At 38.9% G+C, this 19,534-nt stretch overlaps 1 protein-coding gene across 1 annotated transcript in view; it reads right to left on the bottom strand.

Annotated features, from left to right (window-relative positions):
* Positions 1 to 19,534, bottom strand: part of si:ch211-266g18.10 (trichohyalin) — a 39,644-nt gene that overhangs the window by 17,870 nt on the left and 2,240 nt on the right. Inside the window, exons 2-18 of the mRNA XM_056295406.1 lie at positions 18,715 to 18,891; positions 18,284 to 18,367; positions 18,096 to 18,200; positions 17,789 to 17,944; positions 17,355 to 17,498; positions 16,782 to 16,925; positions 15,887 to 16,030; positions 15,616 to 15,735; positions 14,345 to 14,464; positions 11,902 to 12,008; positions 10,401 to 11,772; positions 7,222 to 7,374; positions 5,778 to 5,903; positions 5,462 to 5,572; positions 3,856 to 3,966; positions 3,517 to 3,603; positions 141 to 2,825 (exon numbers count right to left, since the gene is read on the bottom strand). Coding sequence (XP_056151381.1) covers positions 141 to 2,825; positions 3,517 to 3,603; positions 3,856 to 3,966; positions 5,462 to 5,572; positions 5,778 to 5,903; positions 7,222 to 7,374; positions 10,401 to 11,772; positions 11,902 to 12,008; positions 14,345 to 14,464; positions 15,616 to 15,735; positions 15,887 to 16,030; positions 16,782 to 16,925; positions 17,355 to 17,498; positions 17,789 to 17,944; positions 18,096 to 18,200; positions 18,284 to 18,367; positions 18,715 to 18,891 — 5,946 coding nt within the window. The remainder of the gene's footprint in view (positions 1 to 140; positions 2,826 to 3,516; positions 3,604 to 3,855; positions 3,967 to 5,461; positions 5,573 to 5,777; positions 5,904 to 7,221; positions 7,375 to 10,400; positions 11,773 to 11,901; positions 12,009 to 14,344; positions 14,465 to 15,615; positions 15,736 to 15,886; positions 16,031 to 16,781; positions 16,926 to 17,354; positions 17,499 to 17,788; positions 17,945 to 18,095; positions 18,201 to 18,283; positions 18,368 to 18,714; positions 18,892 to 19,534) is intronic.

The raw sequence follows: 19,534 nt of genomic DNA, 5'->3' as shown, positions 1-19,534 counted from the left end.
CCACATACTAAATTGTTAAAATGCAATTATCATATAATGAAAATAACATTTAAAGACACAAAAAGTCTATTTATAAAGTAAAAATATGAGTCTATTTGTTTTGAGGAGTCAAACTAAAAGTAGGTGCATTGGTCAGCTACCTGTCTTGATGTCTTTCCTCTTTAAAGGTTCAGTCTCCTTTGATACCCTCTCGTCTTTGATAGACATCTTGACTTCTTTCACCTCTTTAAAGGGTTTTGTTGGCTCTCTCTCTTCCTTAGGAGTCTTCCTTCGTTCTGTCATTTCTTTGGAAGGCTTCCTAAGTTCCTTGTCCTCTTTAGAAGGTTTTGGTAGTTCTATCTCTTCACTAAGTTTCTCTAGTTCCTTTGTTTCTTTGGAAGGCTTCGTTAGCTCCTTGTCTTTTTGGTGAGCGACTTCTTTCTCCTCTTTGGGAGGTTTCACTGTTTCTTTCTCTTGTTTAGAGGGCCCCTTTCGTTCTTTTTCTTTGGAAGGTGTCCTCTGTTCCTTCTCGCCTATTGGGCGTTTCTTCACTTCTTTCTCTTCAGAAGGCTTCTTTGGTTCCTTTTCCTGCTGGGAAGGCTCCTCCAATTTTATCTCCTGTTTAGACGGCTTTTTTTGCTCTTTTTCTTCTTTTGGAATTGTTTCGACTGTCTTTGACTCTTCAGGCTTTTTCGGTTCTTTCTCTTCTTTGTGTGGCTTCTTTACCTCTTTAGAGGGCTTCTGCTTTTTTTCATCATGCAGAGCCTTTGTATGTTCTTCCTCTACTTTTGTAGGCTTCTTGATTTCTTTCTCTTCTGTGAAAGGTTTCATTGATTCTTTTGCCTGTTTAGAGGGCCTAATTTTTTTCTCATGTGTCTCATCTTTAGTGGGCTTTGTTGGTTTTATTTCTTCTCTAGAGGGCTTCTTGCCATCTTCTTTTTTGGGCTTCTTCACTTCCTTCTCCTCTTTAGAAAGCTCCTTTGTTTCCTTTTCCTTTTTAGAAGGCTTCTTATGATCTTTTTCCTCTGTAGAAGGTTTAATTTGTTCTTTTACTTGTTTGGTAGGCTCCTCCATATCTTTCTTGTCTTTGGAAGGCTTCTCTGGTTCCTTCATTGTTTTAGAAGGTTTCTTTAATTCTTTCTCCACTGTAGGAGGTTTCCCTGGTTCTTTTGCTTCTTTTGTAAGCTCCTCCAGTTCTTTTCCCTCTTTAGAAGGCTTTTTCAGTTCTTTCTCCTCTGTGGAAGGTTTCATTAGAGTTTTTTCTTCCTTTGAAGGTTTCTTTGGCATTTTCTCCTCTTTAGAAGGTTTTGTTGGTTCTTTCTCCTCTTTAGAAGGTTTCTTTAGATCTTTCTCCTCTTTAGGTTTTGTTGGTTCTTTCTCCTCTTTGGAAGGTTTTGTTAGATCTTTCTCTTCCTTTAATGGTTTCTTTGGCTCTTTCTCCTCTTTAGAAGGTTTTGATGGTTTTTTCTCCTCTTTTGGAGGTTTTGTTGGTTCTTTCTCCTCTTTAGAAGGTTTTGTTAGTTCTTGCTCCTCTTTAGAAGGTTTCTTTAGATCTTTCTCCTCTTTAGGTTTTGTTGGTTCTTTCTCCTCTTTGGAAGGTTTTGTTGGTTCTTTCTCCTCTTTAGAATGTTTCGTTAGATCTTTCTCTTCCTTTAAAGGTTTCTTTGGCTCTTTCTCCTCTTTAGAAGGTTTTGTTGGTTCTTGCTCCTCTTTAGAAGGTTTCTTTAGATCTTTCTCCTCTTTAGGTTTTGTTGGTTCTTTCTCCTCTTTTGGAGGTTTTGTTGGTTCTTTCTCCTCTTTAGAAGGTTTCGTTAGCTCTCTCTCCTCTTTTGAAGGCTTCTTTGGTTCTTTCTTCTCTTTAGAAGGTTTCTTTAGTTGTTTTTCTTCTTTCTTTTTTGGTTCTTTCTCTTCTTTTGAAGGCTTCTTTGGTGCCTTCTCCTCTTTAGAAGGTTTCTTTAATTGTTTTTCTTCTTTAGAGGGCTCCTTTGGTTCTTTCTCGTCTTTAGAAGGCTTCATTTGTTCTTTCTCCTCTTTAGAAGGTTTTGCTGGCTCTTTCTCCTCTTTAGACGGTTTCCTTATAGCTTTATCCTCTTTAAAAGGTTTTGTGTGTTCTGTCTCCTCTTTAGAATGTTTTGTTAGATCTTTCTCTTCTTTTGTAGACTTCTTTGGTTCTTGCTCCTCTTTAGAACGTGTCTTTGGTTCTTTTTCTTCTTTGAAGGGTTTCTTTAGTTCTTTCTCTTCTTTAGAAAGCTTATGTGGTTCCTTCTCTTTAGAAGGCCTCTTTGGTTTGGTCTCTTCCTTAGAGGGTTTCTTTACTTCTTTCTCTTCTTTAGAAGGTTTCTTTGGTTCTTTCTCCTCTTTCAAAGGCTTCTTTAGTTCTTTTTCTTCTTTAGAAAGCTTCTTTGGTTCTTTCTCCTCTTTCAAAGGCTTTTTTAATTCTTTTTCTTCTTTAGAAGGCTTTGTTGTTTCTTTCTCTTCTTTAGTTTTCTTTAGATCTTTCACCTCCTTAGAAGGCTTTTTAAGTTCCTTTTCCTCTTTAGAATGCTTCTTTTGTTCTTTCTCATCTACAGAAGGTTTCTTTAGTTCATGCTCTTCTTTAGAAGGTTTAATTGCATCTTTTTCTTGTGTTATAGGCTCCTCCAGCTCTTCCTCCTCTTTTTGAGGCTTTGCTGGTTCCTTCTTTTCTTTAGAAGGTTTCTTCAGTACTTTTGCCTTGAGTTCTCTCTCCTCTTTGATAGGTTTGTTTGACTCTTCATCTTTTTTAGAAGGCTTCCTGAGTCCTTCTTTCTCTCTAGAAGGCCTCTTTACTTCTTTGTCTTCTGTGAAAGGTATGTCTGGTTCTTCATCTTAAAACAAATTATGAGAAACTGTCAAGTTATTCTGAAATGACCAATTATTTAATGAAATCAAGTGGCCTGATTATTATGTCACTGATTATAATGCTACTTTTACCTCAAATACCTCAAATTAATAATTAACTCATTCATTGGACCTTTCACAACTATTTTAAAAGTTTTTTTTGCCTAATCATTTCATAACTGTATAGTGCTAAAATTGGTGCTGTCATGACATGACAAAAAATTCTGATCACAAAATATGTTACAAAAAAGGGTTGTTTGCGCAAGATCCTTTTGAAAATATGATAATTTAAACCGTATAGCTTTTCATAACTATTCTACAAACACAATAGTAGAAAAGTGGTGTTCAGTATTCCTTTGTTTTAGAAACATGCCTGGCTTTTAAATTCCATGGATGTCTTAATTGTTTAATGGCTCAACTTCTTCCTTCTTTGAAAGGCCTCTTAGAATCTATCTCTTTTTTTGGGTTTCTCGTCTCAGAAATAATCAAACATTTCTCAATAAAAATCTTGGTAATCCTGCATTTCCTATAATGTCACCTTTTTTATATGAGTATTACGCCAGTAAATTAATCCTCTGTGAAAGTATAAAGGTCGGGCATGTCTTTCAGAGGTGTGCATATAATATAATGCATATAAATAACCAGGGATAAATTATAATTATTTTTTTTTTAGCTTACCTTTCTTTTCTGGTTCATGAGTGTCTCTCTTCTTCAGAAATGTAGCCTCTTTTTCTTCTTTGGAGGGTCTCTTGTGAGGCTTCTCCTCTAATTATGACACCACAGTGTGTGAAAATATCAAAGGCATTAGAATGCTTAATCATTATTTGATGTCTTATTAATTGCTACAGGGTTTTGGCCACAGGAATTGCTCTAATATTTCAAAATGCTGTCATATATTATTGAATTTTTACACAAAACGTATTTGTGTTCCTGACACTGGCTGAACTAAGCTGTTCCCTATCATATGGATGAAAAATTGATCTGGCGGTTCACTGCTTTGTTTGCCCCCTGATGTACCTGTCCTTTTAGTATCTTTATTTATAGGTTTAGCCTTTTTCTTCTCTTCGTCCTCTCTAGAGGGCTTCTTTGGTTCTTTTTCCTTCTTTGGTTCTTTTTCTTGTTTCTCATCTTGAAAATAATTTCAGCATAAATGATTACCATTGCGTCCCTTAAGCTGACATTTCTATATTTTCCAAATCAAATTGCTTGGTATTTTTTAAAATGTGCAATACGAAAAAAAAAAAAAAAAAAGAGATAGTATCCTCCATTAGCCTATGTGTCTTTTTAGCCTCATGAGTGTCTTTATCCTTGAGCGGTTCAGATTTCTTTGGTGTCTTCTCCTCTTTGCATGGCTTATGTTCTTTCTTTTCCTTTAATTCTTCTAAACATATAGTGATATAATTTTCTCAACATTGTGCTTATCCAGTGAAATGTTTTGTCTCATGTTTTTACTAATGGCACAAAGTTGAAAGCAGACGCTTGTGCTTATTTTTTTGACATCTTTTCTCTTTAATGGCTCAAACTCTTTCTTTACCTCTACCTTCTCTTTGGATGGCTTCTTCCAGGGGTTTTCTTCTAGTAATTGAAACAAAGGTGGCTTATTTGTTCTACCAATGCTTTTATTAATGTATAATTATTGGAGGATAATTTCAAAATGGCAACCACAGTGAAGTACATTTTTCTTCCTATTGATGAGGAACTTGTTCTATGGTCGCACATAACAGTTATTATTAACAGTTTTACATGGTTTAGCATGGTTTAGCTTTTTTCCAAGCAGCAATGTTTCATAAAATACATGAATAACCTATAACGAGATGGGTTTATAAATTGTTTGCAGATGATTATCATCTCATTTAAAGCTAAGTGCATTCAATTAAACTGAGCAGCAGTTACCTCAGGAACAAAATATGCTTATATTCATTGCCATATGATGTATTTAAGCCTAATACAGCTATTATTTGGTGATATTTTTGCTAAATTAAAAGTTTTAGCATAATATAAAGTATATAGTCTTTGTATTCAATGCCATATAGGTCAAGGGGTGACTTGCATAAAGCATCCTGTGCTCAGAATAAAGAGGTCCACTTTATGGGCAAAAAGACCCACCCCGTTTTTGCAGATTGACTACAGCCCTGTTATAGTTTACGAGTCTGTTAAAGTTAAATTCATTATAAAGCCTGTCTAAACCATTTTAACGTTAAAAATGCTATGTGGTTTAGATCTTTCGAGGTGTTACTGTTTCACTTGTGTTTTTGATTTTAAGTATTTCTTCTTTAGAGTTTCTGCATCTCTCCTCAATTATTCCTCCCTTATCGTCACTTAGGATTTCCAAGGAAGAATGTTATTTTGTTACTGGCTAAGACAGAAGGATTGCTATATTTCTGGGTGATGTATATTTAAATAAAGGTTCTAACTATTGTTGTGTTCCTGACCTACCTGTTTTTTTAGCCTCTTTTGGTGGTTCAGCGTCCTTCTTCTTTACTTTCTCATCTGCAGAAGGTTTCTTTTTAGGTCGTTCTTTAAAATATATTGTAAAACATGTTCTTAGGCATTGTGTTCAGACCTTATCAATAGATTTCTTGAAATACTGAATGCTATAAAATGTGAAACTGTTGCCCCATACAGACAACATCTGTGAATGTGATACCTGGCTTTTTGGCATCTTTTTCCTTAGGAGGTTCAACCTCTTTCTTCATCTCTTTCTTCTCTTTGGCAGGCTTTTTCTTGGGTCCTTCTAGAAATTTCATTTTTATAGAGGAAACCAGATACTCAGAATGCTTTTTTTGATAGAGGATACATTTTGTATTATAAATAATGATCTTGATAGTAATGGTCATAATATCATACCATAATATCATGATAAAACACTACAACGTTTCATGTTTGCTTAAATGTTCTCCATGCTGACAAGAAGTTCAGTTAGTCTATAAGTGGCTGACCTGCTTTTTTAATTTTCAGAGTGTCTTTCTTCTTCAGAAGTTTTGCCTCTTCCTTTAATTCCAACTCCTCTTTTGAAGGTTTCTTGTCTTTAGAAGGCTTAAGTTCTCTTCCCCTTTTGGTGTCTTCTAAATACAATCACAAAATGAAATTGTTTATGTTTCATGTGTTGCTCATTTGTGTTCTGCTGAAACTTCATTGTAGTAAAAAAGCTGACCTTGGGACTAGCTAAGCCATAGCAGATGTTAAATGGTAATGTGGGTTAATGATGGAGAAACTACCCATTCACATCCTGAAAACTAGCCAATATTTTTGGTGGTATTTGAGGTTTCTTTTTTTGGGTGGGGGTGGAATGGTTCTCCCCTTTTCCTTCCAACTTATGCATGTTCAATTCCTTCTGTACTATGGTGCTGCCATTTCACAACCCTTATGGTGTTTAGTGAGAGAGAAGACTACCACCTGTGTCCTCTGATATGTAACATGCTGTACAGGCACCCCACCACTTGTAGGAGTTGTGGGGCACATTACCCATACTGCCCCCACCCAGAAATATTGCCACTTGACGCTCGGCGGACTGTTCTAGAGTTTAAACTTTGAACCTCAGCATTGGGAGGCCTGTGTCTGCTTCACTACTAAGTGATATGAGATGTGCCGGGCAACTTACATGACTGAGTTGTTTTTTTTTTGTTTTTGTTTTGTTTTTTGTGTGTGTGTGTGGGTGGCTCACACCTGCGCACGCACGCACGCACGCACGCACGCACGCACGCACACACACACACACACACACACACACACACACACACACACACACACACACACACCTAGGGACAATTTAGTATGGCCAATTCACCTGACCTACATGTCTTTGGACTGTGGGAGGAAACCGGAGCACCCGGAGGAAACCCACACAGACACAGACAAACTCCACACAGAGGACAACCTGGGATGACCCCCAAGGTTGGACTACCCTGGGGCTCGAACCCAGGTCCTTCTTGCTGTGAGGCAACTGCGCTAACCACTGCGCCACTGTGCCACCCCATGCTAAATATTTAAACTCATAAACTATTGTTAGGTAAAGGGTGGAAGTAGAGCCTGGATCAAGAACCAGGAGTGGTCCATTCAGACAAGGTGTACAATTCCCCGGTAAAGCTCTAACTTTATCTTATCTGTGTGTCCCTGAGAAGGGATGCTTAATGAAGTCTGTGGGCTGAGGGAATAGTCATTTATTGAGACTATTGGATCCATCCCCTAAAGGGCAAATGTGGATCTCAGTGTTGGTGAAGTGTGCTTTGTGTTGTTTTAATAATTTGATGCGAAATAAAAAAGGTTGGACTGAATATATACCTACACCTATACCTTGTGTATCTACTTATCTTAATATATTGTGGTCATTTCAGCCATTATAGGACAGTTTCAGAAATTAATTTCACCACCAAGTCTGATCACCTTTGGGTTGTGGCTTCTCTGTTTTCTTCACAATGGGTTCTGTCTCAGGTTTGCTCTTCTCTGGCTGCTGCTCTTTATCTTTTTTCATTACTTTTTTCTCAGTTTTGCCTTGTTCCTCCTTTTCCTCTTTTTTAGTTTCGGTGGCCTTGAGTTCTGGGAGTAACAAGAGAGAAAAACCTTAAAAGTTGGTCTTATGCACGCTTTTTTGATCCTGTTAAACCACACCAAACCAATGCATCTGAATGAAAAAAGCTGGTAATTATTTAAAAAGGGATGTAGGTTGAGGCTGAGGGAAATTGGAGTGGCATGAAAGTTTAGGTATTTGCAAATATTACCTTTGAAAAGGGCATTTTCTACCTCGTGTTTCGTGTCTCTCCTTTGTATCTTTGAGAACTATAACATGTCATAGAAATATAAGTTTATATAATTCTGATAGATCCACAATCCACCAGGAAGGCTGGCACTATGAATAGATAGAGTATGTTGTTATCATAAAAACAGGTTATGCATGCCTGAGAGCAATAAGCACAGACCACAAACTAGGCATTGTTATGATCTACTGTTAAAAACTTGATCTAACTTGTAGGGTTGTACAGTAATGTGGAAAAAAAATTCAGCATTTTTCTTTAAGCAACCCCCCAAGCATGGTACATAATTCACTATGGAGGGAACAGCACAACGGTTGTTGGTTGACTATTAAATCATCTCTCAGAAACCCATCTGTGCTTCTCTGCAAGTCTCGGTGGCATTTGGACAACTCCATGCAGCAGCTCTCAAATGGCCCGAAGCAGGCGGAGAACAGCAATCACTGTTCTGTTGGATTTGGGGCAACTTTCAACATTAGTTAAGTGGGAGATCCTGGCCCGTCATAACCGGGTCGTCACCAGAAGGGGATACAGTATAATTTGTACTTTCTACACAAAGCTAAGTGTCCCTCAGCAGAAATCCGAGAGAAATACAACCTTGTTGAGATGGAAGAGCTTAGATAAATAAATTAAAAGATGAATTCATTATTTAACATACAATAATTACTAAACACATAAAGCTCTTAAATTATATGGGTTGTATTTAGGGGCACCGTACCCTGCAAGTATTAGCTCCAGGATCTTCTTTCCTCTCACACCGAAGTAAAATGAGCTTCTGGTCTAAATAAAGCTTGATAGGACCTTGTTGTGTCCATCTTCATTTGCTATTCATTTATAGTCCTTGTCTGTATCAGCCTGAAAATTCTGTCACACTATCATTTGCTAGCTTGCAGGTGGCGAGATTTGATCAACATTGTAAAATTCAATCAATTGTCTGGTAGAGAAAATCTACTTGAATATCAACCATGGCAAACAATGGTATTAATGATAAACATGGGATTGTTAAACAAATTACAAACAATGTTGTATGTTAAAAAGCGGTATAAATAAAAATTTCAAGCATGTCATGTCAAACACTATACATTACATATACATTTACACATAGTGTTACACATACACAGTGGTTCTCAGTCTGATCTTCAGGGATCCCCACTGCTGCTAGTTTTCTATTCGACTGGGTAGTTAAAGGAAAACTCTTGTGGGTATTTGTTTTTTTTATTCAAACCCTGTTTTCCTGTTGTTGGGAGTCAAACTGGACAATAGGCAGCAGAATCATTTAAATTGATTCAATATCAAGCAAATTAGAGTCAGCCAACTGCAGCACCCCAAACAGCAATGTAATCCTTCAGGGCAATAACACTTGCCAAATAATGTTGACTGGAAAAGCTATTTTTTGAATTTAACAGGCTCAAAATATTTTGAGAAAAAGCCTAAAAAAAAAACCTCAGCCACAATATCAGTCATGGCATTACATACAGACGGGTGACAAATTAAAGGAAAACCCAACATAAAGTGTCTTGTAAGGTGTTGGGCCACCAGGAGCCTCCAGAACAGCTTCACTGCTCCTTGTCATAGATTCTACCAGTCTCCTAACTCTACTGGAGGGATGGACACCATTCTTCCAAAAGATATTCCCTCATTTGGTGTTTTGATGATGGTGGTGGAGAGTGTTGTCTAACAGGTCGGTCCAAAATCTCCCACAGGTGGTTCAATTGGGTTGAGATCTGGTGACTGTGAAGGCCATAACATATGATTTACATTATTTTCATCCTCATCAAACCATTCAGTGACCCCTCATGTCCTGTGGATGGGGGGGGGGCATTGTCATCCTGGAAGAGACCACTCCCATCAGGATAGAAATGTCTCATCATAGGATAAAGGTGATCACTCAGAATAACTTTGTATTGATTTGCAGTGACCCTTCCCTCTAAGGGGACAAGTGGATCCAAACTATGACAGGAAAAAGCCCCCCAAAGCATAACAGAGACCCTGACCTCCTGGCTGTAGGGTTCAAGCATTCAGGTTTTTCCTTTGATTTGTCACCCATCTGTAGAGATCGGTCCATATCAAAACTGGAGCAGAAGTCTCATTCTGTAATACTGCGAGGTGCGAGATGTAAGAAAACAACAGTGGAAGTGTGAGAGATTTGGAGAGAAGCGCAAAAAAGAAAATGCAAGAAAGGTCTCTCACTGCACTTGCTGACTGTACTGGGATTGTCTTTTCGTAATGCAAGGCATTTTCAGATACTTCTCAAAATGTTTTTGAGCATGTAAGTGCCAAAAAAAAAGCTTTTAGCGGACATTATTTGGCAAGTCCTATTGCCCCAAAGGATTACATTGCAGCTTGGTACATAGCAGTCGGCTGACCCAAGCTTGCTCAATACTGGTTCAATTCAAAAGATTCTGCTATTCACCGCTTGGTTTGACTCCAAACAACCGGAAAATAGGGCTTTGGTGAAAGGTTTCCCTTTAATTTCCTTTGACATTCAGCTGTTGTTCAGGTTATTCCATGCTCCAACCAGAGAGGTGTTAGACTTGACACCGCAGGTTAAATATAATTAACTAGTGGCAGAATAGAAAACCAGCAGCTCTGGTGATATCTCAGGATTGGATTGTAAACCATTGCACTTTACACTATGCATACAGCTACTGTTAAGTATGAATGATGAATGAAAGATTTCGAGCTTTTACTCATCAGTATGCTCATCAGTCATTAGCATGCTTACCATTACATTTACATTTAAATTTGATGACACCTGTTGATGGAGAGCATGAGGAAAAAATATGCAATGAATTGTGATAAAATGCATTATACCTCTGTGGTCCTGAATGGCTTGTTCGTCTTTGCTCTTGAATGGGTCTTCTTGTTTGAGGCCAGCCCTGGATCCCATCCGTCTGACCCTCTCAAAGGGAATATGAACCTTTCTCCGTCGGTTATGATCAGTTTTTTTGCTCTCGCTGTTGTTGTTGTTGTTTTCATCATCATCATAAATGATGTCAGACAGATCATCATCATCATCTGAGTCAGGTGATAAAGTTGTTGATGGTTTCTCGTTGTCAAGATGAGTTTCAGACCTGACATTGTTGAAATCAAACTCTTCTGCTGCCAGAATTTCAAGAGCAAGTTGTTTGACTGATGGTTCCCTTTCATCCCTTTCCTCTTTGTCCTCTTCCTCCTCCTTCTTCTCCACAAGCTCCTCCTCTACATCTTCCCTCTCCACCTCTTCTTCCTCCATGTCCCACTCTATCTTGATCTCCTTCTCATCATCATCCTCGTCCTGTTTTTCTTTCTCTTCATCATCATGCACAACCCTATTGTCCTCCGTTTCTTCTTCTTGGTCTACTTGGACAACTTTTATGTCTTGAACTCTTATGCCAGTCTCAGCCAGCTTGATGTTCTCTTTCTCTTCGCTAATGTCAAGATCTTTATCTTCATCATCGTCATGTTCACCATCATCTTCATCTAGAACAAAATGAGAATCTCTCTCCTTGATCTCCTGACCCTCCTCTTGCTCTTCCTCATCGCCCTCTTCTTCATGACTGTCATCGCTGGCATCATCATATCTGGTTTGATCATGTTCTTCTTTTTCCATCTCCTCTTCTTCTACAACTTCCTCTGATTTTAACTGTTCTTCTTTTTCTATTAATTCCTCCCTTGGTGTTAACTCCTCCTCCTCTTCTTCTGCTACCTCCATCCCTGGTTTTAAGGCCTCTTCTTCTGCTACCTGCTCCACTGATGTTAACACCTCTTCCTTTTCTTTTTCTTCCTCCTTAGATGTTGACTCGTCCTCCTTTTCTTCTTCTACTTCTTCCTCTTCATCTGATGTTAACACTGCCTCCTTTTTTTCTTCTACTTCTTCCTCTTCATCTGATGTTAACACTGCCTCCTTTTCTTCTTCTACTTCTTCCTCCTCTAATGTTAACTCCTCTTCTTTTTCATCTTCTACTGCTCCCTCCTCTGATATTGACTCCTCATCCTTTTCTTCTTCTACTGCTTTCTCCTCTGATTTAAGCTCTTCCTCCTCCTTTTGCTCTGGTGTTAACTCCACCTCCTTTTCTTCTTCCTCGTCTGATGTTAACCTGTCCTCTTTTTCATCTTCTGTTCCCTCCTCTGATGTTGACTCCTCATCCTTTTCTTCTTCTACTGATTCCTCCTCTGATTTAAATTCCTCCTCTTCTTCTACTACCTCCTCAGATTTTAACTCCCCCTTCTCCTGTTCATCTTCCTCCTTTTGCTCTCCCTTCTCCTCCCTCTCCTCCTCTAATTTAAACTCCTCTTCTTCATCTTCCTCCTCTTCTCTTTCCTCTGTATCTACTCCTTCTGCCTTTTCCTCTCTGTCCTCCGTCTGACTGTCAGCATCAGAGATTTCCTCATCATACAATGATGGCTCCTGTTCTGTGTCTTCCACGTTGTCATCTGTCGCTAGTGGTGTGATAGCAACAAGTTTAGTGTCTGGGTCGTTTCTATCCTGTAACTTATTGATATGATTAAAAAGGGGAAAGAAAAATCATGCGAGAATACCATGGTCCTCCTTGTCTGCTTCAGCGGACGTTTCAACGCTGGCTTCACCATCCTCCTCATTTGTGTCTCCGGTAAAACTTCTCTCTGGAGCAGCACTGGCTTCCTCTTTGGCAGCACGCGTGAGCTCTGTAACTGTATTATCAAGCCATGTGATCTGTTTTATGTGCCCTTTGCATCTTTGGCGTGTGACACAGATGTGAAGATCCAAACTTGTTTTCAGACACTGAGGGAATTATGGGTTTGCAATGACAATGGCAACAACTGAGGTGAGCATCCACGTTAGTGACAGTGTACAATATACACCACATGTTACTGTTAGTAACTGCCTTCACCGGATGTTATCACCAAAACTTGCCTGAGGATATTCTGTCTACCTCCCCACCCCCCTGCAATACTCCCAATATAGTTGCACCTAGTGCTGCACGATTTGGCGAAAAAGTCATATTGCGATTATTGTTAACAATATGCGATTAAAATAAACAAATTTATACATATACAAATAATACAAATTTGTCATGTTGCTGCGACATGTAGTGACTTTCATTTTGCATATTTTACACAGTACTACTTTCTGCTCAATGTCGCTGAGCTTGAATCCAAAATATTGCCATATAACAGAGGTCGCGTTTTTTTTTTCCCCCACCAGCTCATCAGCATTAACCTGCTCATTGTCTGTCATCAGTATCCATTTTTTCCTTCTTTCTGGTCTGCACACAGCACACCGGATGTGACCGTAGACTGCACATGCTTCGCTGCCCCAACAGAGACTGATTGGTCATGGGCGTAGATATGCAGACTTGCACACAAACAGACATTCACACACACGCACATTTCATTATTTAATTAAATCGCAGCCTTTTGCAGTTATATAGTCGCACAGGCTATTAGATTAATCGTGCAGCACTAGTTGCAATCAATACTGTCAATACTAACACTTGAAACATGTGGTGTACACATCACCATGTGGACATGATTCCATGCAAAGGTAAAACAAAACATTCCAAGAAAATCAACATTATACACATTCCACCAAACATACATCATCAATGTTGAACTTGAAATACAGAGGATGGCCAGTCAGTCATATGTAGGATGCTCAGACAATGCAGAAGGAAACAACAGTGGCATGAACATGAAGGAATGCAACTTTAGGGAACCCATATTAGAGAAATTCTCTCATGCTCAGTACGCAAAGAAGAGAAAAAGAAAATGATATGGACACGACAGGAAAGGTAATAACAGGAACTACAGAAAAGTGAAGGCAAGACCCACACATAAGAAATGAATGAAGGGTTGAAAAGAAATTCCCAGGAAAAGTTTAACTTAATAAACTATCAGTCAGACAAAGGGAAAGATAAAGGCAGTCACCAAACCCACAGCCACGTGGTTGCATAGAGACATTTATTGTATAGAAAATTTACCAGGGTAATGAAATATACAGTCATGCGGAAAGTTAATATTGTGGTTAAGAAGAGAAAACGAATTTATTCAAATAGTAACGACAAAGTTTTACATAGAGTTGTTTAGTTTTGTTGTATGACATTATAACATGACAAAGGTCCAAATTTGAAACCATGTGAAATAAAGTGGCAAGACGCGCAAATGCAGAGGCATGCAAGCAAAGCTGGGAACAGTTATGACGCAAATATTGAGATGTAGACAACGGTCAGTAGGTTAATGTCGATGACCGCACGGGTTTTGAACGTCAAAAAATGAGTGTGAAGCTTAAATCTGAAACGTGAAGTGACATTTTCTTTTTCTTACCTTTTTCGAAAGGTGGCAGAAATTCACCTAAGTTACAATTTTGATTTTAAGACATTGTCAAAATTTGGTCTTTAAAGACCTTTTTGTCAATCTTAAAGGAAAAATAAATCAAAACAACAACAACTCACCTTTCCTTCTCACCAAGGGTATGTCCACAACTGTTTTATCTAACCACAAAGAGGAAAAAAAGACCCGTTTTACAATCACTGCTGGGTAATAGTTAAATCTTTTAAGCATTATCATAAAAAAACAAGATTTTAAATAGGAATATAGAATAAGTTGAGACCTTGTTCTGTCACTACATTTACTGCTGGTGGCATGGCTACAGATTCATCTTAAGTGTTAAGAGAAAAAAGTCAAGTCAAGACATGCATATCTTCTAACACATCTGAACAATGCATATTTCTTCAACAAATCTATTTCCAGACTGTAGAATGTAGAATTATATTTTCTGGTCAAGATTATGGTCCCACCTTGATCACCAACAATCATGCTGGACATGTAACCCAGGAACAAGTCTTTCTTGTCCGTCATCTCCACGATGGCGTCTGTGACCACTTGCATAGGATCAATGGTCACATCAGGAATTATCCCTGGAAACGGGTGAAAAAACACCCAACAAGCAGGTGGATAAACTGACAACACTGACAAGTGTTATTTTTTAATCGTTTCTATTCCTGCATTTATTCTTGACTGGATCTTTGGCTATTATTAGGAAGTCTTTGAGAGCACAATTTGGACAAGCAAGGCTAGATAAGAGCTAGGACGGTAATAAAAGAAATAGTTGCTTGTAAAAGTAAATGCAACAAATGTTGGGACACTTTCATATCCCAAAGATATTGATGAGAATGATGTTGTTGTTTTGATTTTTTAAAATCATTTTTAGTTTTCTTGGTTTTTGTTGTTTTATTGTTTTTATTTTTTTATTGCTTTGATTGTTTGTTTTTTTTGTCCTTCTGAGATATTGAGAATTACATACTCTGTGAAAAACTAAGTTTATTATTTACGTTTATTATATATTATATTATTATAGTTTATTAATTACACATTAGAGAGGGGGCGGGAAATTATAAGTAGCAACTTCCTTCTGCTCCTTTTCGAACAATTAATCTACGGCTATGACTTTCGGCTGCTCCCGTTAGGAGTCGCCACAGTGGATCATCCGTTTCCATTTCTTCCTGTCTTCTGCATCTTCCTCCGTCACACACGCCACCTGCATGTCTTCTCACCAGATCCATAAACTTCCTCTTTGGCCTTCCTCTTTTCCTCTTCCCTTGCAGCTCCATATTCAGCATCCTTCTCCCGATATACCCATCATCTCTCCTCCACACATGTTCAAGCCATCCAAGCCATCTTATTGTTTTCGAACATATGTTTGTTGGCGTCTCTGTTAAGAATTATTTTGTTGAATTCTTCTGGTTTTATTTTTATCATTTGTTGATGTTTTTTTAAATTTTGTTTATGCTTGGCCATTTTTTCTTTTATTTATTTATTATTTATTTATTATCTATCTATCTATCTATCTATCTATCTATCTATCTATCTATCTATCTATCTATCTATCTATCTATCTATCTATCTATCTATTTATTATTATTTATTATTTATTTTATTTTTGCATGTTGGAAATAGATATTTGATTTGATTTGATCTGATTTGAAATGCGGCTGTCGTGTTAATAAGCTTTGAACACTCATTGTACTAACTACTTAAATAACCTGAGTATTCCTTTATCAATGACTACCTTGTTCGCCAAACAGCAAGCTGGAGAAGTAGCCCACGAGCATGTTCATCTGCTCAGTGATGAAATCCACTAATCTGCTGAGAACCGTCACGGGGCTGAATCCCACAGCGTCCTGGACACCTGATCAACACAGAATTTATCACCAGTTCCTTCTGATGTAGCCTGGATGTCCACATGTAATTGTAAGTGAGACATGCATTCAGCCAGCAACGGCAGATCATTTCCGACGCTCCAGAGAGATCAGATAAAAGTTTGAACTAAGGGCAGATACCTTTTGCAGTATCCAGTATTGTGTCACAGACAGCACAGAGCACATCACAGATGTAGCCAGCTATTCCACTCACAAAGTCGTTAGTAACACTGAAGACGTCTCTGCCAATGACCACGGGGTCAATAAACCTAACGTCAGTGGTTCCTGAGAAGAGCAAGCACATTTACGTATAGCCCAGAACTTCAATCGCCTAGTTCATTCGATTAAAACAGCATTTATATGGTAAATAGAAAGCAAACAGAGGACAACAGTAAACATATTGGAAATATAATTAGGTCGTTTTAAATCTTTTTCACTGCTACAATCTAAAAGTTAGGCAAGGCTGAAACAGAGATACACTTTATACATTTGCATGTTGTTGTTTTTTTTGCCCCCCCCCCCCGCTTTTTTCTCTCCAATTGTACTTGGCCAATTACTCTGTTTTCCGAGCCGTCCCAGTCATTGCTCCTTCCCCTCTGCTGATCCGGGGAGGGCTGCAGAGTACCACATATCTCCTCCGATACATGTGGAGTCGCCAGCCACTTCTTTTCACCTGATGGTGAGGAGTTTCACCAGGGGGATGTAGCGCGTGGGAGGCTCACGGTATTCGTCCCAGTTCCCCCTCCCCCCCGAACTGGTGCCCCGACTAACCAGAGGAGGCGCTAGTGCAGCGACCAGGACACATACCCACATCTGGCTTCCCGACCGCAGACATGGCCAATTGTGTCTGTAGGGATGCCCGACCAAGCCAGAGGTAATACATTTATACGTTTAACAGACATTTCAGCCGACAAGTCGTAAAGCGTAAGCTTTGCTGAATAGCATCTTTGCTCTGCACATGGCAGCTGTTGATGACTTGTTAAAGGCTTGTAAAGCAGACTTTCAACACATCCAAATATTAAGAGTGACTACATACCTTTTGCTATGTCCAGGACAGTATTTATGATGCCACACAGTCCATTGCAGACATAGCCCACTAATCCACTGACGGATTCATTAACAACACTAAAGACACCACGGCCAATGAGCACCGGGTCCATATAGCTGATGTCTGTAGTTCCTGAGAGCAGCAAATAAATTTAATGTCAGAATTGAAATGAGTTGATTCATTGAGCAACAGTGTTCTTTTTCGTGTCATAGAGAACATTAAAGCTGACCAGAGAAGATAGTTATAGATCATTGCACTGATTGTCCTTAACCATCAGGTGAGCATGGAAGAAGGAAATGAGAGATGTTCACGAGACATTCAAGCAAATTTCATTCAAGCACATTTATAATATAAACTTAATTTCAAACCTTTTCAAGAGTTATCACTGTATCACTGTAATAGTCAGTAAGTGGCGTAAATAAATGTATTAGTATGGTATTAACATTGTACAGTTTGTAAGGTATTAGTAATCATGTAGCCTTACTCGGTTTCTCTTGGCTAAACCTTATGAGACCATTTGAAGCCACAGATGAGTAAACTGTTAAAGCAAGAGTTAGATACCTTTGACTACATCCAGAATGGTGTCCACGATAGCACAGAGCACGTCCTGGATGTAGCCCACCGCTCCACTAATAAAGTCATTAGTAATGTCGAAGACCCCTCGTCCTATTACCACAGGGTCAATGGGACTAAGATCAATCTCTCCTGAGAGGAAAAATGACACTAATGTGAGCAAAAACACATTTAATTGATCAACTGAGAGGTTATGTATTTTTTATGTCTTATTGTGAAATTTATTTGACTAATTCTTGCTGTTAAACTGGAAAATGCAAACTCAAAGGAAAGGCCACAAGTTTTAGTGGTTTATTTCAACTCTAGTTAAGAAATGAATCTCCCTCAGCAAAGAATGATCAAGTTGTTTAATTATTATCTTATTTTGTTTGCACTGTAGAAGCAACTAAGCAGCAATGAGCGCTGAAATCAGGGGTATGTACCTTTATGTGTATCGAAAACAGTGTCCAGTACGGTATCCAAGATGGCACAAAGCATGTCTCTGAAGGATCCCACCACTCCACATATGAAGTCATTGGTAGAATGGAAGATTTCTCTCCCGATGACCACAGGGTCAACATAACTAAGGTAGAAGTTTCCTGGGAAAGACAAAAAGTAATTGTGGTTGCATCAGTTTTACCCTGAAACTTTAGTGTGTTTTTTAGCTTTCCCCAGTGTGCATTTCCAACACATGAGTCCAGCAGTAAATGCTCACAAGTACTGGGAGAGAGTATGTGCAATCCATCATACCTCCCTCATCAGAAAAGTAGCGAACAAAGACATCTTTTGCTTCGGTTATTTCTTCAGCCACATAACCGGCCACTGACATCGGGTCGTTTAAATCGGGTGAGCATTCTGGAGCCAAGATAAGAATTACATGTTTAGAAAATGACAGCAGTTTGACGAGACACACTACGCACAATGTTCCAGTCGTGTACCTTGAACCTTGTTGAGCAGGCTGGATACTTCATCCGCAGCATCATTTACAGCTTGCATGGGATCCAAAATGATTTCTTGAATGTCTGAGGGTACCACCAGATAACACGGAGATGATAAGGTTTGGTATATGGTTCAAGCTACAGTATGAATTTGTATGATGAAAAAAACCCCAACAACAACTAACCATTAACCTCTGTGTGTTGGCTGTGTTTCATAATGAACATGCGTGGAAAAACAATATAGTGTATGTCATATTTCCTTGGTTGATTTAATTAAAAGAGTGAGATAGAAAGAAATAGGGTGACAGGTCAATTGGCAGGTGGAATAAAAGAGTTGTGGGAAACAGGCTGGAAAAAATAGTGAGCCATTGAAAAAGCGAGAAGAGAAGAGATGAACCCAAACAACTGGAGAGAGAGAGAGAATAACTTACCAGGGATTGCCTTGTACTCCACAAAGTCAAACATCACTACGCCCACACCTATCCATGAGAGGAGAGCAACCAGAGCGATCACCAGCTGCACAGAGACGCTCAGCTTCCCAAGCAGTCCCGACCCCTTTGACTTCGCAGAGGTATTCGGTGGTAATACTGCTCCATTCAAACCACTGGCTGCAGAAGAAGAAAGAGATGTCAACCCTTTGTCTGGAAAATGTGAGGGACAGACTCGGCTAATTAAGACTGGGGTTTAGGGCTATGTGAATACATTTGACTTGTCTCTTATGGCAAATCCACATCTCTTTATTTTGCACTCCCACCGCCTCACAGTATAGTCAAGTTGGTCCTATATTACTCTGTTCAGCTTGGTTATGACTCTATAGTAAACCACTCCAATGCTTTGGCTGTGGATGTGCACGTCTACCAAGCGTATGTTATGCATAGTCTTGTGTCATTCAGCATGTCTTAATCTGCACTACGGTGTATGTGAGGTCCGTTTATGTTTTGTCCCACTCCTGTAGCATCAACCCTGGGTCATGTAACTCTTTTGTAGTGACTAAACACTGACCAACCAAGTAAAAATTCCCTTTACAGTCATTGTGCTGAAGTCTAAAGCTGGAGGGTGTAACCATCATGTAACCATGATCAGTGCAGATGGCCCATTTCTCAGCGTACAGCATTTAAACTAGCCTATCCCATTACACAACACGAAACACACAGTGTTGTTCAGTTGGATGCTGTCTAATAATGTAATTAATACCGATCCCCAATTCGCAGCACTTTCATTTATACCGTCTCCTGCTTAAATAGATTATTA

Source organism: Lampris incognitus, chromosome 16 (genome assembly GCF_029633865.1).
Source record: "Lampris incognitus isolate fLamInc1 chromosome 16, fLamInc1.hap2, whole genome shotgun sequence".
Classification (NCBI taxonomy): domain Eukaryota; kingdom Metazoa; phylum Chordata; class Actinopteri; order Lampriformes; family Lampridae; genus Lampris; species Lampris incognitus.
Note: the sequence above shows the minus strand (reverse complement) of the source record. Positions and strands in the feature narration are given on the sequence as shown.